This window comes from Augochlora pura, chromosome 9 (assembly GCF_028453695.1).
Source record: "Augochlora pura isolate Apur16 chromosome 9, APUR_v2.2.1, whole genome shotgun sequence".
Taxonomy (NCBI): Eukaryota; Metazoa; Arthropoda; class Insecta; order Hymenoptera; family Halictidae; genus Augochlora; species Augochlora pura.
In genome coordinates, this window is record NC_135780.1 from 6,225,384 (window position 1) to 6,252,451 (window position 27,068).

The 27,068-nt window shown below is 36.3% G+C and overlaps 1 protein-coding gene across 5 annotated transcripts in view; it reads right to left on the bottom strand.

The window, feature by feature from the left end:
- Amph (amphiphysin) overlaps window positions 1-26,567 on the bottom strand; it is a 29,544-nt gene extending 2,977 nt beyond the window's left edge. Inside the window, exons 1-9 of one of the 5 annotated variants that reach the window (XM_078190867.1) lie at window positions 26,330-26,567; window positions 10,403-10,550; window positions 8,189-8,324; window positions 4,324-4,514; window positions 2,404-2,676; window positions 2,162-2,280; window positions 2,021-2,064; window positions 1,598-1,843; window positions 180-358 (exon numbers count right to left, since the gene is read on the bottom strand). In XM_078190867.1, the coding sequence (XP_078046993.1) occupies window positions 180-358; window positions 1,598-1,843; window positions 2,021-2,064; window positions 2,162-2,280; window positions 2,404-2,676; window positions 4,324-4,488 (1,026 nt within the window). In that variant the 5' untranslated portion in view covers window positions 4,489-4,514; window positions 8,189-8,324; window positions 10,403-10,550; window positions 26,330-26,567. Of the gene's footprint in view, window positions 1-179; window positions 359-1,597; window positions 1,844-2,020; window positions 2,065-2,161; window positions 2,281-2,403; window positions 2,677-4,323; window positions 4,515-8,188; window positions 8,325-8,534; window positions 8,568-10,402; window positions 10,551-26,329 lie in introns of those variants that run through there. The other 4 variants (XM_078190864.1, XM_078190865.1, XM_078190866.1 and 1 more) reach the window with 4 other exon arrangements.
- Between the last annotated feature and the right edge of the window lie 501 nt (window positions 26,568-27,068).

Here is a 27,068-nt window from a genome sequence, read left to right on the forward strand (position 1 = left end):
CTAGTTTTTCAAGTAATGTAGCGTATATAAATTATGTCTGTGTTTCTGTGGACTTATTGCTGCTTTAGATATTGTAATTGTTAGATTGTGAATGCTAAAATTGTAATAACAAATTTTCATCTTAGACATTATAACTATTATAATTTCTCGGATGAAATTTAGAGAAAAAAAATACAAACCTGTTCTTCTGGGTCGTCATACTCTACCACACGAATGATATCACCGACGTCGAACGACAATTCATCCGCGTCGTCGCGTCTGTACTTGTAAGTAGCCTTGACTCTATATAAAACGCCTGGCGGTAAGTTGTCAGTTGTTGCCCCTACAGAGAAATTGGTACCATTTTCATATTCCACCTCTAAAATAATTGAATCCGCTTCATTAGTCATGGACCTGCGATATAATTCTGTTTGAACCCTGACTTTCAATGACCACATACAGAAGTTGATTACCGAAAACATTTTACCGATAGAAAGGTACGATAGAAAGTCAGAATTTATTGTATATCTAATCATTGTTCCAACAAGACCATGCACGAATGCGTCAGGCAACATTCTCATATTTTTCACCAGTTAAATAGATTGTCACCCAAAAATATTTTATTCATTACGATACTTATGTTTCAATGATAAAAGGTAAAAAAAGCTATTTATTTATGTATAGCAGACACTAAATTTGCACTTCAAGTTTACAAATCTGACGTCCCTTTTATGATTTTACCCTATCATTTAATAATATAGAACATAGCATCTATGAAAAATTTATACATGCGACTATACGAACAACCATATCTGTCTTCTATGAAATTAAATAATTGTTTCCATATTCGTTCCACATCTGAAGCTAATTGTTCAGAAGTATATAATCGTTTAAACTGTTAGCGGTAACAATAATTTTGCATGATTTCTATTAAGGAAATATCATTTACATTTTCAAAATTCTCATAATATTTAAAAGCTGAAAAAACATTAAATTGTATTTGAAAAGTTTTATGTTAGAGCGATTGATAGTTAGATGCAGCTAGACTACAGACTTCAAACAAAGTAACATTGTATGCTTTAAATATCGCTTTCAATTTATACTTTCTTAGTTAATATTAATAATCAATAAGTACCTAACAGCTAAATAAGAAATTAATTAAACAGTTAGATCATAAAAGATAAGATTTGAATGAAATCATTTTTAGTTTTTTAGTCCCTTACAGAACTTGTCTAAAGCTCAAGTTTTGGCTGCCCCGATTTAGTAACAATTAGTTCAACATCAAAAGTCACATGTACATTAAATACACGTATAAAAAAATCAAAATATTACAAAGTTTTAAACAACGATATTATTAATCTCTGCTTTCTGAAGGCATCATTGACACAACCCCTTAATTATCTCCAAGTAGCAGACCACGTTTTGTCAGCAATAAGAATGCTTTAATAGATTAATAATAAATAGTGAATTTATGTGATTATACACAGTTTAAATACTACAGAAAAATCAATTTAGGTAAAAAGATACTTTGACTTTCCTAACTTTTTGTAATATATATGCTTGACAGAGCATAGTATGATAAATACTATAATATCATTTATTCCTATGCTGTACTTACCAAACGGTATATCATACAGCACTTTGACTCGATTGGAGACGGCGGTTGTGCTTTGCGGTGATGCATCCTGATTATTCAGAGAATTATCATTGCTATTGGCATTGCTGTTTGCATTGCTGTTAGCATTGCTGTTAGCATTGCTGTTGGCATTGCTGTTGGCATTGCTGTTAGCATTGCTGTTAGCATTGCCGTTTAATTGGGTAGTCGGTGAGGTGTTTCTTGGTGCTGGGGCTGAGTCGTCCACAGCTGTAACACGCAATAAAGCTCACTCGAAACTAAACATTTAGCCACATAATTATGCGCTCGACAACATTTTATGTGGCTTATCTACGTTACAAACATGCTGATCAAAAGTATCAATACACAACTCAAAAAACGCAAGACCACATGAATAGGGTACGAATACAAAAGAAACATATTTACCTGGAGAAATATTGTTCTGAGCTGGCTGTGTGTTGATTATTAAACTAAAATATAAAAATAGTATACAATTATTAATACGCTGTGCTTTTACTTCTATTACAATTAGATAACGACTTAAATAGACTCGAGTTAAATACTCACGATGAATTGGCATTGGGCGATTTTGGAGATTGTGGTTCTGTGTTTTTCTTCAGTGTGTACGATCCTCTCTGGCTTTCGTTGGCCAATTTATCAACGATTGCTTCCAATTCGGAATACACCTAGAGTAGAAAAAGGTTTCCATTATTCAAAATGAAGTTTAAACATTTTTCTGAAAATGAAGTATTTATATATTTATAGTATTATATATGGACAAATTTTGTGGCGGAACATTTACACATTACCTTAGCACTTTCGGTATGAAACACTTGTTCGGCAGCGAATAGAGTCTGCAGATTGGTGACGAGGAAAAGAACGCGAGAATCGTATAAGGCTGGCAGTTCGTCGTGAAGTTCCGAATTTAACTGTTCATATGTACGTTTCGCCTCCTCCAATAATTCCTTTCCTCGAGTAACTTTAAGCTCGTCCCGTTTCCTTGGATTACATTGCAGCGCTTGGAAATTATGTCTCTGGCTGTCGTAATCCACGAGCTTCCGTCCACGCTTGTCTATCTTTTTCTGAAAGTATAAATACAATCGTTATTGGCTTTTGTCGGTCAACGTTAATTATCTTATGAGTTAAGATAATTTCTTCCTTTACAAAAATTCAATCCGCGACGTCGTTATCAAGTTATTAACGAAAAACACTGACCAATGAGAGAACACCTAACGCCAAGCAAACTTGCCCAGCCGTCTCATTGGTCAAAGTTTTTTTGTAAATAACTCGTAAACGAAGCAGCGAATTGCGTTTACGCTAAGGAAAAAATTACACCAAATAACCTCGTAAAACATTTTTGGGATATCCTGTATAAAGATATGCATAACCAACTACATTTTAAACATTTATGGCAATAGGCAGATATCAATTAGCGTAATACAGCGGTAGGAATTGTTAAATAGATTGGTCGTTGGAGAGAATTTATCTGTATGGAAGCCCGTAAGTTCTGATTAATGCATTTAGTCTACGAGAACGTTGTCAATCGCGTGAACGTAACACGCACGCACACGTTCTCTTATACGGCCACCTACTTGGTCGCCAATCAATAGTTATCAACGACCTGATCGTGTGCGGTTGACAGTGCTTAATCACTTTTAATAAGCTTTTCAATAGGCATCGTGAACATTATATCGTGCGAGTCCGACGAGTCGCGTTATATACATCTTGCATTGTACGTCATCCACCGGTCTATCGTGTAACAGAACACGCGAAGGAGAAGCACTGAAACAAAATCAGTGGTCCGGTAATTTATTGATAAATTAAGAACCTCTCGAATGCGATGGCGCTGTCAATATAAAAATATGTCACAGTAATAAACGCCTAATTAAAAATTTCATTCTCTCGTATATCTCGTACAAAATGAGATAAAGCGTTTTAATTCGACCTAAATCGGGCCCCGTTAAGAACAGCGTTAACTTTTCGGAATAGATTCGGTTCAGCTGCACTCGGAAGCGCACGCGGTTACAACAGAAATCGTCGTTCAGTCACGAGGTGCGTTCTTGTTTTGTTCTTAGGGCGTAAAATTAACTTCCAGTTAATTGGCTTTCAGCCAGAGATTCACCAAGTTGCAGTGGTGAGTTGGGTGAGTACGGTATCCGTGTTAAATTGCATAAATGATCGCATTTTATTAACGTTTTCAATTGAATGGATTTTCTTTCAAATTTACGTTCCGATTTATTTTATAACTGTGATTGTAATATTAAATCACGCGAGATGCATGTGCCATCTGCACTATATTGTTTCGTGCATAACAAGTGGCTATAGTAAGCCACTTAAATATGACCATTGTTTTTAATGTTGCGACAATGTTTATACTGCGGTTTAAATCTCTCTCTCTCTCTCTCTCTCTCTTTCTCCTTATATCATCAGCCCCTTGTCATCCTTTCATCCCCTCTCCCTCTCATTTGTTCATCATTTGACCTCCGTTCCGCTGTTCATCTTCATTTATTCTTTCTCTTCCTTTCTATCCTCTATTACTCCTTCCTCGTTACATCTAGTTTCTTCATTCATTCCTCTTCTATTCTAATCTCGTTTAGCAAACTCTTTATTTTATTCCCTGTCCTTTTACGACATTCGAATTTGATAAATGCAATTAAAATCGATTGTGTTATAGTTTCGGCAGGTATAGAGAATACAAGTTGAAAATATTTATAATGACGTAAGTATACCCTCATCTCTGGAAATTGACTTTGATATGTGTTGAGAGGTACGAGAACTTGATCCGCAAGCTTATGAGTGAAGTCTTGCCACAGCATGTCTAGATTTTGAGCCTGCACGTACAGCAGATCATGGCCGGTCCACTGACTCTCATAGATCTCATTTAACGAGTCCATCAAGGTTTTTGAAGCTGCCTGCACCGCTGTAACAAGAAATTTTTATCTATATAGATAATGACAGACGTTGGAAGAAAAGTAATATCGCGCGTATCGTATCGACTTAACCCTTTATAGACCGAATTTATTTCTTAAATATCTATCCGCAGACAACGTAAAAGCGATTTTCACACCCGTGTTCTCTTCTTGTCAATTCGAGCTATCAACGCTCGCTCGCAAAGTGTTTTAAATGGGGGCTTTATGTTTTCATTTAGCAAGGTATGTATGTATGTATGTAAGTTAGGCATGCACGTGGTCCATTCCGAGACGACTTCATCGACCTATAACATGTTGATCTTTAAAGGTTGCTCAAAAGGTCATTCATTACCGTTTAAAACTTTCCTTCGTCAAATATTCTTAAAGTCATTTTTTTTAATCTTCAGCATTCTTATTTACACATGCATTTATACGAACGGAGTCTCTGACATGTTTCTTGAAATTTTGCTGATTTTACAGAATTGCTTATAAAATTATAAACAACTTTTCTATTTGAAATATTGCTTTCTCTTACTTTGAACAATAAGCATCTAGTTTCTTTTTCTATAACAGAATGAGGTTCAAGACTAAAGACAATTCTGTGTAGCGTGCAATAGGAGATTTGGTCACGGTCAAGATCACCGATTAATTACTCTTCCTATTCGCTAAAGTGTTTTATGAAACACGAAGAAAAACCATGCTCGCCAGTCATTATAAGCTTACGTAACCAAATAGATACGGTACAATTCAAGCTAAACCAGTTGTCCAATATACTATACATTTATATACTACAGTATGCGTATACTGTCATTCTGCTAGTTGAACAATTCAACGGTTGAATGTTGAATGATACATTCATTATTTCATAGTCTTACATCGGACGTTCGATATTTACACACTCGATTAAACGTAAGATCAAACAGGTAATATATCAATCGAAGGGTAATCAAAGAATTTTATTTTGTGTTCTTTGTTAGCAGAGTCGCGTATTATCTGTGCAGGGAATTTTTTTAGAGTGAATCAGTCGTTATAATCGAATTTCAAGCGAGATCAAAATAATCAGTTATTTATGGTTCCTTTGTTTTCTGTTTTTATTCTTTTATTATTTCTTTCAACATTATTATTTCTTTAAAACAGTTATTCAGTTTTAAACGAGGTAAAGGTAATAATTGGTGTCATTTTATTCTATGTTTTAAAAGTTAATAGATTCTTGGTAAATCAAATAATAATAATATGCAGCAGAGTGGTCACGTGAAATTACACTAGAAGTTTACAAATAAACCGTATCTTACTAGTACTTATCTGTAAGTATCGCGCTGTCACTGAACTTGAGCTATCAGCCTTATTTAATACGAATTATAAATTACGGTTAGATCTTATCTTATTATAGATAAATGATCGTCAACTTACAGCAGCATAGTTGCACAGTTGGGATAGTCTGATTTCGATTAAACACGATAGGTTCAGCTCGCGATTCCAATTACGTAGGTTATGTTGCATAGGAATGCCTTTTGAAATAACAGGTTGACATTGTGTGAAAAAAAGTCAAATATACGTAGGGATTTACCGCGTGCGTCTCTGCGAACGTTCTAGAAGGACATGTTTTGTTTACGCGCTCCTCTGCGGCAACGGGACAAATCGAACTCTCAGTGCAAAGCGAGCGATACAGCGGAACAGACCGGCGAGAACAGCGAGCGTTAATCAGCGTATATTGTTTTCTAGTATTGTGTGTGTAAGTGTGGCGAAAAAGCGAGAACTATTTTATAATAAGCGAACGTTGTAGCCTGTATTCTATCTGCACCTGACAACCAATAGGTTACACCCAATATATTCCCACATATATTTGTTATATATTTTTTTTAATGTAGAATGAGTTAAGGAAAGAAAAAAGATTTTTAATAAATTTTTTCAAGATTATTCGAAGGTTATTTTAGCACAAAAGATACATTTAACTTTCTCTTCGTAATATCAGCCATTTACCAGTTATTTAAAACTTATCGATGGCCACCCTGTACATGGATCAATCGATTATCGTTCGAGCAGTGGAAATTCCGGTCGGATCGACGTGTTCTGGCGTTTGAAACTAGGCGCGAAAATCATTTGTAAATTACCATAGTTATCAGTGTTTAAAAAACTGTTAAAAAATTTTCAATTTCCTTCCATTTTTTGCAGTTCTTTCAATTCTTCCAATTTCTTTTCTAGCAGTAAATACACACAACGATTTATGCTATCAAGTTTGCTTAAATGTGGAGAAAGAGAGAGGGGAGGAGGATATGTTCCAATTGGGCGCAGCCGTCACGAAACCTGCCTTTATTTATCATCCTCAATGACAGTAGTTTTTGAAAATGTTGTACGTACAGAATATATGTATGTATATCGAAATATTGAGAGAACTTCGGCCATTTTTTATAGTAAATATAGAAATTATATCTCTGTTATTTTTTAACTTTATCGTAAACAAAAATCGTAAGTAACTCAAGTTTCGGACAGAACTAGAAATACAAATAGGTACATATATCGATAAGCTGAATCACTTGGAACTAGTTCGATTCAGCGAGATCAAGTCGGGTATCCCTTTCGAATCCAGTTTAACCTCACAGAGCAGTGGAGCAACTTACTGTGGGCTAGTAAATTACCGAGCCTTTAATTTCATTTGACAAATAATTAATTTCATTAATATTCAGATAATAAATTAAGTATTACGTTCAAGTATTACGTATATACCTATATACCTAATGTATTTGTTAATACGGTTAGATTTATCACTTGATATTTTAGCAAACAAATATGCTGGCGTCCTAGTTTCTAATAGAATAGAAACCTGTAGATACAATGCGACATATGACAGGTAGGTTACCTGACGGAAGCGTTTAGAGTCAATTAGTGAGTAACACCGAAGGTACATTTTACTATCGCACGAGTGCAACGGGTAGTTATCTTACCTTTATAAATAGCTATGAGGGACCGTATATTTATTGTGTCATTTCATTACAGTCGCGTATGTAAAGAAATTTTACTTTATGACGGTATTCTTTTAAACGATTTCAATTTGAAATTACTCAGTTGTAAAGCAATCTAGTTCAAGATAGAGAGACCGGTATGCATATAATTACGAGATGATGACGACACGCAGGAAAGCGGGTGAAAATATCTTCTGCAAGCGTACTTCGAGCCACTGCATTCGATATTTCGGGAAGAATTAGGCGAGTACTTGAATCGCGTTCGGCGAGTCGGTCAATTGAAGCGTTGCTGGCTGGCAGGTTAGTTAGCCACGAATAACGAATAGCTACGATAAATCTAACTTACTCGTTAACTTTTATTTATTGGATTGACGAAGAGTCCGCGCACGGTTTTCAACGATTCTTGAAGTTAGCCGTCCCGAAACGCAATTAATTTAAGTTTCTCTGTCTAAAGGTATATAGTAGTTCGAATAGTAGCTAACATCCACAAATTACATATGTAGTTCGACCGTCTCGCGTCAGCCGATCTCGCCTCTCATTGGTTACTGTTTTTTCGTTAATAACTTTCTTCGTTAAGAAAGAGGTGACCAATGGGAATCAGGAGGCGTAACCCTCGCGATCCTCACGTTGCGTGCCGGGCAATTTCGCGCCGTTGTTGGTCCAGAATACGAGATCATATTCTACGCGATTTCCACTACAATTAAATCTCTTTTAAGTTCACTCACCTCTGACACACCTGATGTAATTATTGAATTCCTTCTGGAGTCTGTTAGCTGCGTTCTGTTGTCTTAGAAAATTTTGTAGATGCTCGTCGAATATATCGTCGGCGGTTCTGTCTACCTTTCCCAAATTTTGAAGAAACTGCAACAAGGAAGAAACAAATGGAAATAATTTAACTGTGTGATAACAAATGGTACCAGTCAACAAATAAACTGTTTTCTTATTTGTAATTATAAACTGTAGAAACATTTAAATTAAACACGTTCCGTGCCAGGTATAATTTACCAGAACTTAAGGCATATAACCTATCTGTTTCCTAAGTAAAAAGAACATTATAATTGTATACGCAACTGTACTAACGATTTCCATAGAAAAATATAGATTTTAATATTTTTATTTTTGAATGGGTACAAACATAGTGTCGTACTGCAACACATTTTCGAATAATATTTTGTATCGAATGATAAGGCCGCAGATGCTCTGTAAAAGACTTCCAGTCGAGCCAACGTAGCCGACGATCTTTGAACAGCTTCGTTATACCTCAGGATATAATTAAGGTTACATCACGAAATGTGCCAAGTCTAAAGAGTTAATGTATACATGGCATCACCTATGAAAAAAGTGGAACTGCTGAACGACTGTGCAGCAGCTTGCTTACATTAAAGTGTACAGGTGTGTGTATGCGTGCTAACTTTTTGTATATCGATAATTATGGTTGCAGGTACAATGGGCGTGTTTCCTAGCGAAAATCTATCAGAGAAAACATCGAAACAACTGAAGAAATGAATTCTTATGCCAATGGACTCTGAACGTCGATCAATGTGAGAAAAGGATAATTTAATGGTATGGTAGGTATTGCAAAACGGGAGGACGGTAACAATGCGTGTAACTGGAACAACCGATGAACCGAGCGAATAGAAAGTAAAGAGCGAAGAGTGAAGAATATAGAGTAAAAAGTAAACAGACGCGATATAGTCGAGAAGTTATGTACGGGTGCCAATGCGGGGACAACACAACTTTGCTTTGCAGGTTAAAGAGATCGACTTCTTTGCCGTAGAACTGTATGGTAGTATGTACAGTGGGACATTGTCTACATAAGGTCGGCGCACCTCTCACCTTCAGACGGACGACCATTCCGCAAATAGAATCCGTAAGGAACTTACGTAATCAACGCATGGGCGATTTCCAACGCAGCGTTGCGGATCAGAGTCCTGGGTTTTATGATCCTATGCAACTACGCGTGGAAATCTGCGCTTCTCTAATGCAACTATTTCATTTCCAATTTTTACTATGAAACAATTGTATTCTTGGCGCGATATTATTTGTACTATAAGCCGAAAAAGATAACGCGGAAGATTATTCAATGGTTTTTTCTGTCACCGTTTGGCACGGGATCAAGAGAACTCGCGTGAAATTTTCTCTCGCGCTAATATCTAGCGTTTTTTTCCGTTCCCACTTTCTCGCCGCGATCGAAAACGTAACAATGTGGTCAGACGGTGGGTAAAGTCAGTTCTCGAGCGGAGCTTATGGTTTCCAAAATAGATGGTCTCGCTCGGATGTATTAATAGAGAAGCGGACGTCGAGAATCTTTCGTTGCACCGCTATTATTGAGCCAAGATGGCCCCATTTCGGCATTTCGTAGTTTCCTGTGTGCACGGCGAAAGCTTTGGTATCCAGAATTCTCTCGAATTATGCGAATTTCGTAATCGTTGAAAGTTATCACCGTACGCTGCTGTACTATTCTGTTGGTTGAAATCAACGATCGATTGAATTATTTCGAATTATTCTTCGTTAGAATAAATAGATAAAATTACATGGGGAATGCTGAAAATTATTTATTACGTCTTAGATATTATATATATCTCAGATAACTATTTATTCCAAACAATTATATATGTTTTATTTTATTATCTATATGTATTTTAAATTTTGAAATGAATGAAATAAATACAGTTTTATGATTAAAATGAAGCAAGATGACAAAAAGAAACTTAATCTTCAATCTTAATTTAAGTAGGATACCCTGTATAGTAAAATGGATTTATTAGGTCAGTGTAACGTCGAATACAGGTTATGTATTCATTAAATATTAGGGAAATGTTATGCGTCAAGTTCAGAGAAGTTCGTTTAGTACATTTTTCAATTTTTGCTACATTTTCTACAAAACGACCATTTTCCATAGAATCTCAATAAATATATTCAACTGTAATTCTGCTTACACGAATCGGATCGTACCATCAGCTATACGACCACATTGCTTGGTTTCGTCGCGTCGTGTCCGTTCATTTATAAATAGTTTAACTGACACCCATTTTCTTGAAGCGTTTCTGCGGAAATCGTACGAATTTCGAACTGTTATCACATTCCCTGAAAGACATACATCCAATTAGTCTAAATAGTCATCCTCTCTAAAGAAGTAAGTGACATCTCATATTTTTCTATTAGCTCTATTTAAATTTCATAAATTTCATGTTTAAAATATATTTAAAGATCAGATATATTTAGAAACAAAAAAGCTTTATAACTGAGTCGCAGAAGTAGCTTCTGTCTTCTTTTATGATAATTATTAGGTATAAAAAAATGTAATGTTTTATAGATTTCTTCCAAAGAATTTTCTATCTTCATTCGAGATGGGCTGTTAAGAGATACATAAGCGTTGGACGTATACCTACGCGGGTACCATCATGCTGCCATAGTAAAGCATACGATTACGAAAGAATGAACGTTGACGTAACAATAACCATCGACCGCCGAGAAATGTTATAGTATTAATCTTACCCTTTGTACACGTACGAATACCAATTGATTAAATCATCAAATATATAACGTACGTTAAATCGTAATTAAACCATGGATATAATAGACCGAGTAATAAAACGGATGCCGAAATTGCTCCAAAAATTAATTAAAAAATTTCGGTGAAAAGAAAGTTATATTTTCTCTTATAAAATTGATTTTATTTTTATTGCAACTTTGTATTACTCGTTATAGTTTCATTAACTTTCAAAGAAAGCGAAGGAATTATAATAATTTCCTATCAGTTTTTCTTTATTTAATTTTCTGTGAATGTTTAAATACTTTTGGAAAGGAGTATACGGAGCTGAAAGAATTAGTAGATCATGACAAACTGTGTCCTTTACTCTCTACGCACAGTTTTCACTAGTGCATTTCTAAGAATTGAATCAGATCTCTTTTTCCTTTTCCGTTATCGTATTGACTTGTTGAGATACAACGCGTCTTCGACACGCCTTTTATCGATCGAATATTCGTCTCTTAGCATTCGATACCAAGTTTGGCGTTTTCAACCATCCCGAGCCGTGGCTTTTCGAGGCGTGAGCGAACCAAGAGAGCCGACGGAGAGCGTTCCGATAGCGTGTATCAAGCCTAAATTAGGCAAAGAGAGTCGAACGCTCTTAAGCCGTCTCCAAACAAAATAGGACGCTGTCGACATTTTTTCAAGCATTCTCCATCGCCAAACAGAATAACCAGTTTGAAGCCGGTGTCTCTACTGCTTCCGAACACCTCCCACCAGTTACCCAAAAAATTCTTTCCACTCCAATATCACGCATTGTAGTCGTTTTTATCCATAATTATTAACAATGGTAGGTCAAACGTGGGTCACGCAAAATGCAGATCGTACAAACATTTCCCCAGATCGGGGAGCTTGGAAATAATTTATGCGAGATTTTATCGTAACCAAAACTGACCCAGCTAACTTAACCAATTTTATATCCAACAATTGTTAAACGTTATGAAAGCATGCATAAATGAACCTTACTGTCATGTATACTGTTATTCTATTATACTGCTATTGATATCTGGTAGTTATAAATAATCGTTATAAGAATAAAATATTCGTCTAAAAAGGATACATATGGATAATTGTCTTGGACAAATATTTATTCGAAACAATTCGGATAGCGTCGAACACTGATTCTTGTATGTCGTATTGCTGGTCACCGTCACACCGACTGTGTGTAGGTCAGCTGTTTCGGCACACTTGCAGCAAGTTGGTAGTCCGGATCGTGAAATACAGGTTCAACGAAAGAAAGATGGTTAAAACGTCTCTCGGAATAGTTCCGTTAGTTCGATCAGTCGAGTCGATATGTCTGCTGCACTCCCGAAGTGAGAAACGAAAGGTTCCTGAACTAATGCAACCGCTCTACGGAGAAAGGACTGTATGATCTTTTCGTTCTTCGCATTTTCCGAATATTTTTCGCGCTTTATACTCTCTATATAATCTAATACTGTATATTCTGTGTAATATTCCACGACCACGCCGGCAGAGAATTGCTTGAATCTGTGGCCAATATCTTATTTCCAAAGGAATGTCTTATTTAACCTCTTAGGCAGGGCTCGATTTCTTCTTCAGGGATGAATTTTTAGCGAACAAACTATATAATGTTTTCTTTTTTACTTATCATCCGTTTCATTCCATTCGATGAAGTTACTTGAGTACGCTGGGTCAAATGGTTCGAGCAACCGCGGAGCGAAGCAGAAAATTTGTCGAAACTTGTACAATCAAGAATCGTGGTCCAAAAATGGGCGACGGATCGGCCCTCTTCTGTAAAACGTGCTGCCTACCCGAGAGGTTGATGTCCGATCCTTGTGCCAACATTCCATCCTGGCGGTCACTTCTCGGTCTCTTCGTGTCTGTCTCTTGTCGCATCGCGCCCGAGTGGGCCGAAACTGCTGCTGTTGCTGCTGCGCGTGCGGTGCGGCTTCACTTTCATTAATTGTAACTCGGTATAATAGGAATTAAGAGGCGCAAAGCAATTCCTCCGATTTAGCTTTTACAACCCACAGCTTACACGCACAGGTCGCGCGCAGCTTTCTGTACGTTTCCACACACCATCATGCGCAGAAAGTGCGGACAATTAGAGTCGACTATGAATGCGTCTAACTTCTACGAGAGCAACATTTTCTTGATTCCATTCCCCTCCGTCTCGAAAACATCTTGGAATTAAAATAAAAATTTTATCGCTGAATTTTAACGCGTGCATTTACGAAGATAAATAAGGTACATTTCGAGCAAGTATTTCAACTGATAATAATTTTTATTCCAATTTTAAAAGGAATCGACCACTGCGCACCATTTTCTAAATTATAACTTTGTTTTTTAATATAATAACAACTAAACATCGATGATTTGATTTTCAATGTATGTTATTTAAACGTATATAAAGTACAATCAGACATCTGCAATGACTTGGCCTTGAAATGACCTTTGACCCGAAACGTGAAAATGAAAGTGAAGCTACTGTCCGTCGTTGTCTCACGATGTAGAGATAAGTTCAACGACACGATATGTTATACAATGCAATAAAAAAAAATGTATTCAGGCCAACGTCGACAATTTTAAAAAAACACCAAAAAATGACCTTGAAACATAGACTTATGTACTATAAAAGCCTAATTTTGATTATTTACATTTGTTATATTTGCTTATTAATTTATCCATTTTTCTTTAAGCCACCGCATATGGCGGTAAAAATGTAAGCCCAGGGGAACATTTATTGCAAAATAAATTGCAGTATAAAAGTGCTACACTTTTATTATACACGTGACACGTTGCACAAGCTTGAGAATGCATTCAGAAAAGATATTGAAATTATTCGGATCTGTTAAAACGCGATTTGGTAAAACCGAAAATTCAAAAATCTTCTTTTTTGAACACCGTGTATTAGGCTGCCGTTCACGGCCATTTAAGTGGAAGGGAGAGAAACAACGGAGTAAAGAGAGAAAGAGAGAGAGAGAGGGAAAGAGGAAAATAGGGAGGGGAAGAATGTGACGGTGTTCAACGCGAATCCCGTTAGCCACTTCACATATCTTCCAGCAAGCAGGAACACAGCGTAAACCCATTTACGCTAAAAGCTGACCTGCATATGCGATGACTCTCCTCTTCACTCTTCCACGTTAATTTGCTTTCGTATGGATAACACAATCTTGAAACAGGTTTCTGATTTACGGATACGAGTAACACCGCCAGAGACAGGTAATTGTTCTCTTTTATGGTGCGCCGCGTTGTTTTGTAATATACAAACATTATTAAATAGCGACTTCTGCTCCCTAACGTATAAAGTATTCCGTACACTGTATTACAATTATTAATATTAATTGTTGGGTCGTCACGGCGTCAACAGTAATAGCGACGAATTGCGACGCTATATGTGTGGACTGTATTTGTTGTAAATACTGGATATTTCAATATCATGATTTAATTGAATTTAAACATACGCGCCACATAAGTTATCAATTGTTTCGGTACTCGCTATTTCGTCGACTGAACGCGACAGTGCCAACTGTTTCAGTATTCAATATCAAAAGATAACTAATTAACTGGTAGCAGATCCATTATGTAAATCTTAAGGCTGCTTAGGTATAGTTGCGGATACGATATTACGAGATCGTAAAATAGGTCAAGTCCATAAAGTAATCGTGTTCGAGAGTCGGTACAATGAACTTTTACAAAGAAACATTGCAGCCGCATCAAACGATGTTTATGAACTGTTTATGAACCGACTGATTTTATGATCTCAAAATCATCTCCACGACTATGCGTGTGAGAAATATGTACATACATATTTTGTGTGCAACAGGTTGTGTTATGTGAAATGTCGGATTTTTTATCACAAGCATAACACAGTGGCGGAGTTATACTTTTTGAAATATTTAATATTGACTCTGAAAGAACATTGAGCATGCGGGCAAGAATCTTCAGCGGTTGTTTCTTAGCCTCTGATTACACTTGCAACAATGCAATTACAGAAAAACTGTCGTAAAGTGGCTTAGTATAGCCACAATCTGATTTACGGTTCAAGAGTCATCGAGGTTTTACCGGCAATGCAGGAGTACTTGACCAGTCATGAAACCCTGACATGCACCGTGAATTACTCCGCACGATCTTATACATACATACAATACATACACACGTACATATAATTAATAAAAATAATAAAGAAACTAATGGATTTAAAAAATTAGTTCAAGAGTTAATTGAAAGGCGCGGTGGATATATCAACGCAAAGAAAATTTAATTTTCTTTCGTACTTTCATATTTGATTAATTATTTCAGTAATAATTACTAAAATAATTACTAAATATTTTGAATTCGCGAAGGCAGCACGATATGCGCACGGTCCACTGTTTACAGCATACAGTTTACAGCATACGCACCTAATTCCACGTGTATATACGCCAACGCAACGCGTATGCTAATTAATAAAGCATCGAACAGCCTCCGTATTAGGTGTTATGAAATCACCGGGGTCTCATTGATGAAATCATTCGTCGCGATGTACTTATTTAGGAGCGGAGTTCTGAAGAAAACAACATGTTTATAGACGAGCTAGCTTATAGACTTAACATTTCTGACAACGATTATTTTGTAATGTCCGAGGTACGGTAATTTGAAATAACTTTTAAATAAAAAAAAATTCACTTCGAGCTAAAATTTTTATGTTTTATTTCAATTCGAAATTTATTTGCATGATCGCACTGTTATACTGTTTTACTCGTAATATTTTTTATTCGCATTAAATAAATATTTCAGAGTTAAATAAATTATCTAGAAATATCAATCTGTCGAATGATAATATAAAGTTCAACGATAAACAGTTTTGGTTGCAATAAAATCGCGACAGGTGTGTATCACAGCGAGAAGTCGATAATACCGAGGCAATCAGTAACGCTTGATACAGATTAATGGTCTTCGCTGCGTTCACGGTTTGCAAGTAGCGCATGGATTTTCTTCATAGACGACCGGCGATCGTACGCTTCGCGGGTCGACCGTCACGGAACGCGTCCGACAAATTAATACCGAGCGTAACTAGATCAAATAGTGGAGTAGCGGTAGCGCGGTTTATTTTCGTATTTTTTAGAATTTTCAACATACGCGATTAATAAATCCAGACGGAATTTGTAGAACCAAGTTGCAAAAAAGGAACGGTTTAAATTCAACTTGCACGAGCGGCAGAACGGGCATACACCTGATAGAAAATTACCGACGTTATCTAATTTCTAACACCGCAAATAATAGGGGCGAATTACCTGATTAGCGAGCGACATGTGTAGACAAACTGTAATTTTCGCATTTCCAATACAATCTACGGAGAAGTAAAATGACAATTTGGAAATTAAAAAGTTTAATGTCTTGTTCTATAAATATAAAGTTTATTTATATTTCAATTGTTCTATTAGACGAAGGCTAATTGAATCAGCTGGCTTGATTACATAAGCTGAAACAGGCTGAAATAAGCAAACCAGCAAACCGAGTCCTGAAAACCTCACCTTGGCCGGCCACCTTTATGATGACCAGCCGCGTCCCGGAGGGTGCCCCCCCCCCCCCCCCCATTTAAATGACAAACATTCATATTTGCTCGACAACATAAAATCTCGTACACGTAAGATTTCACCTCGAAATCGCAAGGATCCAACCTTGCACTTGCGACAAAATCATTTCAAATTGACGCGAGTCTGCAACGCTTACGTTAATTGCGATAAAACAATACAGTGGCATTTCATTCCACCGCGGACACCTCGTTTCAGAGCATTGTGTTTATAAAGGCAGCAATTGAATCTGTGAAGTCGCATTCTTATCAAGATCATGGCTCATGAGAAACATTCTTTTTACGTACAAGGCGTTCTATGCTTGTATCTAAACTTGAAGCTATTTAAATGCTAGACCTATTACACGATACAATGAGCTTTTTCTCTACCCAGTGCTATATTATTAGGTATAATAACATTTGGTATTTCATACCATTGCGCGTAATCGAAAACTTGTTGCCAGATATAAAACGTATGAAGTAAGTAAAAATTTTCGTTTCTATTTTGATTTTATTTATCTTATTAGTCGCGAAAGGTGTTTAATATTTAAAAATTTACATTAACATATTAAAAATTTATCACACAATACAGTATTCTACTTGCCTCTGTAGAGTATATTATATTAAGGTGCGATGTTTGACTGGACGAACGAGTGTGACGCGAAAGTATGAAAGTTCGTATGTTTAGAATCGTAGCCTTAGGTTCGTGGTGTGTGGGAAACGGGGTATGTGTGTGATGATCTAGGAAGTACGTATAACGTACGGATAAAACGAGAGTGGGTGTATGGAAGAAGCACTGCCTGAGGAGAGAATCGAGGAGAAAAAACGCGCGAGGAGAGAGTGGAAGAGAAAGAATACGAGAGAGTGAATAAGAGAGTGACTGAACTGCGAAATAATGTTTGTACGATCATTTATTATTTTAATGTTAAATATAGTCATTATAACTATCATTACGATTTTTACTATTTTTAAAGATTGGGCTGAACTCGAATTTAATAATTAAAGTATTCTGTTTCGTTGCTGTAAAATAGATATATTCGCGGTGTTATAAACGCAGATAATCTGTCCGTCCAGCAGATAAAACGGATGATTGGGTTGACCTTCGTTGCAGTTTGCCTCACGATTACAACGTCGCCACACCGTTACAAACGTCACGTCATTACATCGTCACAGCAATTTCAGAAAGGTTCGTGATCACCATTTTAAATCGTAGAGGATCCTACACTGCCGAACAATACGATGGGACATTATAAAAATTAATTTACAAGCGTTTCATCTCTTAACGCGTACGAACGCGTCGCGAAAGGAAGAAAGAGGCGTTCTTTCATTCAGAGACGACGCGCCAAGATTCTTCTATTATTGAAGTTTAAAAATGGAAGTAATTAAAGACGATAGAGAAAGAAAAAATGATCTGGTCCTATTAAGAGCAGAATTTAAGACAAATGAATACTAATGGAAGCAGCATGACAGAAGTCATAGTGCAAGGGGTTAACTTTCCACCGTTGTTTCCTTTTGTCGATAAAAGCGAATATTTTTGTATATAAATTCGAAATCTTTAATTCTAGACCTATCGATCATTAAAAGCAACTCCTGTCTTCTTCTCATTAAGAATAAACTACACTGAATTTATTTAGATCCCGAGTGCAGCGTGACGCAATCTCGTTGCAAGCAATGGCTCTGCCCGTTGCACAGCGGTGTTACGGACTATCAGCGCCAATAACGTGGCACGTTTAAGTGCATTGAATATGCAGCGATTCGAACTGTCGGTATTAAAGCCTAACGCACAAACGCGTGTCCTTTGAAAAAAATGGGCGACGATCTAAAACACCAATTGTTGTTGCATCTGACCAATATTTCTGTTCCCCAATATACAGTAGAACTATGTTTATATGAACTCAACGGGAGGCAAGCACAGTTCATATATCCAGTTCGTATAATAGGAGTCTTGCTTTTCATTCAAATAACCGAAGTTCAGATAAATGGATTTAACGATTAATTTCTCAGATAATAACAATAGGACTTTTCACAATTCAACAATAACACTTCTCATAATTGAATGAAGACGCTGCATCCGCCATTGTCTAAAATTTCGTTCCGATAAATGAAGTTCTATCGTAGCGTCGAACGCGAAACATAAATCATACCTGCATCGTTATTTTACAATAGTTATAGCAGATTTTGCAAGTAAGAGGTTTTGTGTTATAGCATACGCACGCCACTCTGACATGCAACTTCTATGACTCACCGGTCCGGTCACCAAGAAAGAGATTAAACATAACAAAGACGGCGTGTAATATCTTTCAGAAGGAAGTCATCAATTATTTATCATTCGTTTCAAATTCGTTATCGATAATGAAGTTATTGTGATGCATGAAAATATTTCTTAGGCGTATGGAAGTTTTTGCGATACCGTTGCCAGGGGTTAAAGTAAGCAACATAGTACTCGATGGTTTAAATACTTAAGCAGTGTGCTTCCGTTTACGGTGACCATAAGTCGATCGACTCACCTGTAACAAAAAAGAATAAAAACCATCAATATACACATCAAATATTCCTTTCTATATATTAATTATTAATATCAATAAATATTGCAATTATTCTAATCAATATTATAAATACAATTTTCACATTTCATAGTCTAATATTATATATTATATGTAGGTCCATATATAATATTATATTTAGCACGTTTACTTTGTTATAGATGTATGAGAAGATGGTCTTACATAACCTGACATAATCAAGGTCAAGGTCATTGATGAGGCAACGTCTAAAATGCATATTTTACAGGTAAATTGATTCTCTAGAATATTTTCGGTAAAAAAGTATTCTCCATCTTGTCGACTGCGATTTAAATTGATTCGTCGCTACAGTAGAGCATCATCTAAACAGCTTGAGTAATGTAAATTCCAGGAAACGGTGATACCGTTTCCCGTACAATGTATTATTGGTGAAAGAAATATGGAGCGATAAGAGACTCGTATCACGAATTCCACGCTGATGCTCTATCTTAATTGATTGTTTGTATTCCTTGTATGATGTGGACTTCCCACGCCGAGATATGCACATCGCGACGATTAAAAATATTCGCGAATATACAACTGTTCCGTTGCAGTGAAGAAAACACGTGGAGTCTTCGTAAACAGGGTTTGTGACACGAACCTGACGCTATTTTCGCGATCGGAATAAATTTTACACTTGGCAATCATTCGATGCCCAACTTTCTTTTTCGTTCTTTTTTTCAATGTCTTTCTCGATAGTCGCAGTGTGTAATAAACTCGGCACTTCCGAAGGGTGTAACAAAATCGTAGCAACATGCTAGGTTGCATGCGATATCGATGGTTGCATCAAAGTATGATACGACTTCGATCCTCCAAATCTTCGTTTCTTAGGAGCGATGCACATTTATTTATACAATGGTAATATTAATGCTATCGTTTAATGGTTAATTTTAATTAAGGGCAAGAAATGGGTTAATTGATTTGAACGAGATGGACATTCGGTACAGTGTAGTCTCGACATTCACCTTTTTTTCTGGCGACGAATGAAGCGTCTGGTCGTTTCGCTGAGAATAGCAGGAACTGGGTCGTAACCCAGTTGAAAGAACCCACTACGCGCGTACACCGAGTTTCTATGTTTCTAACGCTGAACCCGCGCGCCGTTTGTGCTCCTCTAAACAACTAACATTCAAAACGCTATTGAAACGTATTGAAAACGTATATTGAAATCTCAGAGCAAACGAACTCTTTATTTAATTGTTACCTTGCGTAGCAATGCTAGAATTAGATCGCGTTCGAGAGAACGAATATAACCGTCGTGATACGGAAACGTGCGAGTTCGCGAGTTAATGGCTTTTTCAAGCACAGCGCGCATTGAATATCTAAAAAGGGCAATTACCACACGTGGAAACGTTCTTGATAAAAAGATATGGTAATTGAACGATATAAAAACAATAAGATGGGAAGAAATTCAACATAACTCGGGTTGCAGCCGCTGGTAGACAGTGGAGCCAGTTACTAGGCCTTTAGTTTATATATATATATATGGTAAATATAAAAAAAAACGGAGGTTTATTTTTATTAGAGAATAAAGGCAAAGTGTTTATTATTTCCGTAGAGTCAAATGAGTGCATAACACGAGACTTAAAACCCTGGTATAGTAAGTATAATCTGCTCAGAAAATATATGTCAACTTAAATGTAACACCCAGAATATAAATAACAAAGCTATTTATCAAAAAAAGGAAATATAAATTGCAACTGTATGCCGCACAATGTGAAAATGTTGCAAGCGACACACGAGTGTTGAATACCCTCCATCTCGGTCACCTCGGCCACCTCAACCACCTCGACCACCTTGACCACCTGATCGGCTCCCTATAAACTGCTAGCTTAACCCTTACGTCGATAACCGGATACTCGAGCGCGCCCATAAGCATATTCTCGCGTGAAATGCTTCCAGAGAAAAATTTCCTACCCCCTCGAGTACTAAATAGACGATTTATTATTATTATTCATTATTATTATTTATGATTATTATTCACTTGAGCTACGTATTTGTTAATTAATCCTCCGAATTATATTATCGTAAGCAAGCTATTTTAATGTTAAAGTGATCCTATATAAACACATGCACAACATAAAATGTACTACTTCACGAATTGTTTTGACAGACTTCCATTTCCAATAAAAATAAGAACACACGCGTGCACAGGCTCCTATTGCAGGGAAAGTACGCCAGAATATGCCTATAAAATATGCAAAGAGTGAAAGGTAGCAAGCACGAATTCCAATATGATTTCTCTCTACTTTTCTATTGTATTTAAAATAAAAGTGCAACTCGATTTTTCAACATTAATTGAAGATATAGTAATCACTTGCTTGCAAAATATTAAACATTATTTAATTGTACCATTCAATGGACAAAAGTATATAAATAAAATAAACGAGAAACGAAATCATTTGACGTGTAGTAAAAAAAGTAAAAGCCAGGAATTACACTATCAAATGATGCGACGACGTTAATTGCTGCTTGTTTTCATTGCGTTAAGGAAATCTAAAAATATACATATAAACTTGTAACCGAGATAGGCAAGTCACCTGAGCAAGCATCCGAGACTTCGAGCGCGCGAAACGAACGGAGAAACAAAGGTCATTGCCAACGATATATATGCTACAAGAATCGCTATGATTATTAAGCTCTATCGGTGTGCCAAAACTCATTAAAAAGTGAGCGCCACACCTGGATCTCTTCTTGCAAGTCCGTAGAATATTTACACGAAAATAGCTGCGTCGAACAAGAGTCAGAAAGGGTACAACCGAATAAGGATGTCGAAAGTGCTCTTGACCTCAATAAAACAGAAAGATGCATATTTCGCATGGAAGTTCTACTATGATAATGTTGCAATTTTTACAGAAGTTGAATAGAGAAACAACTTGATCAAGTCGCCGATTATCAACAACTATAAAAACGAGCTTCGAGACTCGAATAATCGTAGGCTCCTCTTCCCAAAGTATCCACTTCTGTTCTGTGCAAGCCAAAGAACAATTGGAGAGAATTTACCGTGCATAGTTTCTCAAGAGCAAGTCACTCGACAAAACTTTCAAATGGACCTGTATGTCGTATGATTTTTTTAATTACTTTGACTAACCTTCAGACGTGTTTGTGTTTTTATGAACTTAACAGTAAAATCAAGAATATACTGTCGACAGCTCGCGCGGAATTATTTACATCCAAGCTCTCTTTGGGAAATACATCGAAGGTGTCTAAGTCGTAAATATTTTCTGAAGACTAAAAACCTTCTTTAAATCTAACGCGTTTTAATTTCGTTTAATGCTGATCTTAGTTTAGTTATTTAGTCATTTATAGTTTACTGTAATACGTGTTTACTATAGTACACGTACAGTTATTTAAAGAATGCACTGCCCTAAGATGCAAGTTTCAACCGATTGGCTATCAAGCTAAAAAATGTAACAACAGATTTCCGACAAAAGTTACTGTGCAAGGAGGAAGCCATGAGGGTTACGTAAAACGTGTGGGCTCTTCATTTGCTAGTGCTTCCCGAGTACATCAGCGTTCGATGCAACTCTCGGTAGTGTTTTTTTGCTTTTTCTTCCTTTTCGTGAAGGATAATGGCGACAATCAGAGAGAAATTATTAATAATTCTGAAGTTAATGTTAACATGTGAACAGAATAATATACTTGTCTCTGGCTGCAAGGATGCACAATTTTTGTCGCGGGGCAAGGGAGTCTAGTAGTCCCCCACTTTTACAAGCACCATGCAAATATCACAACGAGAACACATTTAAATCATTATGTGTCTCTTACCTGGGTTCTCTTATAAAATAGACTTAGATGATCGCATAGAACATCCTTTATTTTCGCCGCACGTGTGTCGGATGATTGCCAACTTGAAACAATGAAGTAGCTCTCAGGAATCGGTGTAATGAGAGAAAATAATCGAGAGAATTTGCGGACAGCCAAAATACAGCGACAGAGACGATAAAAAAGAGAATTAAGGATGTAGAATAAAACGACAAAGAAAAAAGGAAAAAAATTGGAATCGACTTCTGTATGACACCCAGAACAACGACATGACTCCTCTGGACCTAAGCCAGGAGTTCGATGGTTCGACAACTCGACGATTCTCTATTTTTCTGTTCCTATGTTTTACTTTACTCTCTTTTCGTCAAATTTGGCTTGCTTCTTGGCTTTAGAATAGACACTCGCGTGATGTACTTATCGAGAACGGAATATAAATAGAAACACGCTCAAGAACAGATTTTTAGAAAACTCTGTTACATTGTGGAAGTCACGATAAAAACTATTTAGCTAATAACGTTTATGTTGGAGGATTGAAAACAATTTTGACATTATAACTTAGCTGATAACTTTATTTGCCAAAAACCTGTTAATAGGCTGTTTAACGACTACAATTTTCTTTTTTAATCATCATTTTAAAAACAGTTGGAAGAAAGAAGTTTCAAAGACCTTTTTCAAGATCCATCATATGAAACGTACAATAGCTCGCGACCGACTGACCGTAAGTAAAGGAAATAAATCGTTGACACACGGCAAGTATTCCCGGTAAAGTTTCGCGGTACTAGATTCTGTGAACGTTACGAAAGAGACAACCAATTATACCATTTGCATCTTCGTATTTTCTCAATCCTTAAACCTTAAACTGTTCGATATATGACAATACGGTATCACGGTGTATATCTATCGATACGTTCAGACCGTCAACAATTTCTTGAATCATGCTCGTCCAATCTAGACGCGGTACGTATTACAATGTACAGTTAGTCAAGAAAGTATTCGAGAGCGCTAATATAACTTTGACTTCCAGGTCATAGAATTAAGTTGAAAAGTTATAAAAATACATTTTTAAAATTTTTATTGCTAGTCTTTTACCTCTATTGTTTAACAGTGTGTTTTAAGAAATGTAACATTTCAATAATTATTCTTCAATTATAATCGATATCTTTATTTTACACGAATTTATGATGTTTTTATAGTATGTTTTATAATATAAAATAAATCGTGTAGAATAGACGACTGTTGATGTTCTGAACGTATTGATAGAAATACACTCGCAACAGGGAAATTCCAAGTCAACGTAATATTGTCGATGAACACGGTCAACGAAACTCGATGTCGCTAAAATGATGATAATATTTGCCGATGATTTCATATTGTCAATAAATGTATATGCTGTCTACTAAAATCACTTGTAATGATTACATTAGAGCTTTTACTAATATTCTAATAATATTTTAATAATATTTATTAATTCAAAATGTAGGAAAATCATTGACTGACACATTACAATATTTAGATCATCAAAATCCCTGACATCGAGGTACAAAAATGATCCGTACGGCGTGGAATGGCCTAAACGTAAAGCGTCATTAACAACAACATAAACAACGGAAAATGTAAGCGGTTAAGCAGGTATTCAGACATATCGCAGCTGCTTCAATAAATGCAGCATTATTTGTCCTCGCCTAACGCATAAGCCGCGAACACCCGCCCACCCCTAACACATAAGTCGCGAACAAGTCGCGATGAAGTGCGGAGATGCGACCTCCTTGTGGTATTTCTCTCGAGTGGTGCTAGTGTCGACGGCCAGCTTTTCGTTTCGAGAGTGATAAAAACGATAAACAAAGATTGTACGTCAACCTTTTTAGATATCGTGAAAGAGAGCCCCATGCCTGCAAAATATAGGCTTCGACTTTTAATTGAACTAATGTACATATCTAAATATCGTTAATTTTTCTACCGGAAACAAGTGATTTTTTAATTTATTTCAGTAATGTAGCTTTTATTCATTGCCTTAACCGATATTCTGAGTTTCATCTACATTGCTTAGGCTATTATATATTATATTCCAATACTTTGGAAACTAAAAACACTATTCATAAAGCTTTAGAAGTTCTAAGACCGAGTATTTGATTGTGAAGCAATTTAAAAAATTAAAAACATGTATTTCATTTCATTCCTTTGCGAATAGTATAATAGTAAAATAATGGAGTACAATTTCATGTATCTGCTAACAGTTTGTCGTACAGCTAATTGCACTGATCTTGAACTGAATTCAATCACATTAATGACTTCTTATCATCTTAAATTGTTGTCCTGTTATCTACATAATAAAAGCAATTTGTGACTATAAATTTTACTCCTTGTGAGTTAAACAAATATATATCTTATAACAATCACTGAACCACACATATTACCAAGAAAGCATCTATGACAGAGAAAAATGAATGCGCAAAACATCAATATGTGCTGTATATTAAGCTGTGTGACACATCGATCCTCTAGCAATGTGTAATGTTCAAACTATAATAATTCTCATTGGAGAACAGGTGATGTCGCGTGCATGTTTCTTGTCTCTTTCGAGAAATGAAATATAAAAGCAGAATAGCATCTGTGTTTGTTATATAACACATATCAAACAAAAGGACAAAAATTCTTCTCAATGACAGAGATCAGCGTGAACAGATTTAATGTGTCTTAAAAAAGTGTTCAGCTAATTGAATATTCAAATATACGTTTTAGATTATACTTGTGCATATTCTGCGTGTAATATAAGATAATGTAACTTTAATACCTGCATGAAAAGCTAATTTTTCAGTAAACACCATTTATATAAAATGCCAGTTATTTTCAAAACTATAAAATAAATTTATGCCTGAAGTACCACTTGATTCGTATTAAACTTGGAAGGCACTAAATGAGTCAAGCGAAAGATTTAATACCACATGACAATCAGAGTCCAGTTCAACAACCATTTTACATTGTACGTTTTTTTCTAGCATAGCAGACACACCTGCAATATACGTATGATGCGTTGCCATGCTGAATCAAGCCCAAGAGTTGCATAATTGTCATTTAAAATGAAACTGCTACACAACTAGTACATAATATATTTACTGATTATATAAGTCACCTTTTGCACGAATACCACATAAAAATGTATTCGTCGGTGATTTGTACCGCGAGTCGGTAAAGAGAACGTTTAAACGTAAGAAATGTCAAATTTCTGATTTGGATAAGTAGAACGATCCAAGGGTAAAAATAAAACCTGAGCAGAAAGTTTATCGATGCGTCAAATGTACGTTTACGTAGAATGTATCGTCGAAATCCATCGATACGATGTCGAACTGAACGTAATAAAACGAAATAAAATAGAATGAATTACTTCGAATGCATATCGAATGTAAGCGCGAACGAAAGACGCAAGTTTGTATGGGGCGTATAATACACTGGCACGCTCGGGGAAACCTGTTACGAGCATACATGCTTTGCCGCTTACCTTCTCCTTTGCTCTGCCAGCGTGTTTTTGCACGGTTTTCGCGATCAAGGCACCCTTACTTTCTGCCATTTTCGTTGTGTTCTGTTGCTGAAAAAGATGATCACACTGGAACTTATCTGTGTAAAACACTAAAAATCAACTTCGAGTTCGGCCAATTTTTCTCCGCACTGAACTACAGCAAAGAGGCACTAGTAGAAGCGCGAGGAAACGCTAAAGACTGAACGCTAACTCGCATTCCCAGAATGGCTCGACGAGTTTGTAACAGTTAACGCGCCGCGGCAGCACCGTCCACGCTTATCCACTTATGTAAGTAAGGTATGCACAACGTTAAGAATATTGCGCCATTACGCGAATGTAGATGGTACTGTAATATTTAATCGTGTAATGGCCGTTGAAACACCAACAAAGAATACAAAAACTCGACTCGTTTCGCTACAGACAAGTTACGCGGAAATACAGTTCATCGTATGCGTTGTCATGGGCTGTTGTAGGACTATTCTGTACGCTTAGATTTTTATGGCATTATGACATTACGCAGCCTTGTACAACCCGATGTTTGAACTAAAAACTCATGCCGCTCGGTTCTTTGATAAACTGTTTAAGCTTTAAATTAGAAGAGTCGAAAGTTCAGAGTCTATTCCTTTTTTAAAAAAATCATAACTGGAATACTCGTGAACACAGTACAAACTGCATTTTCGTTTAAATAAAAATGCAGCATCCTTGGTAACGTTACGAGCAA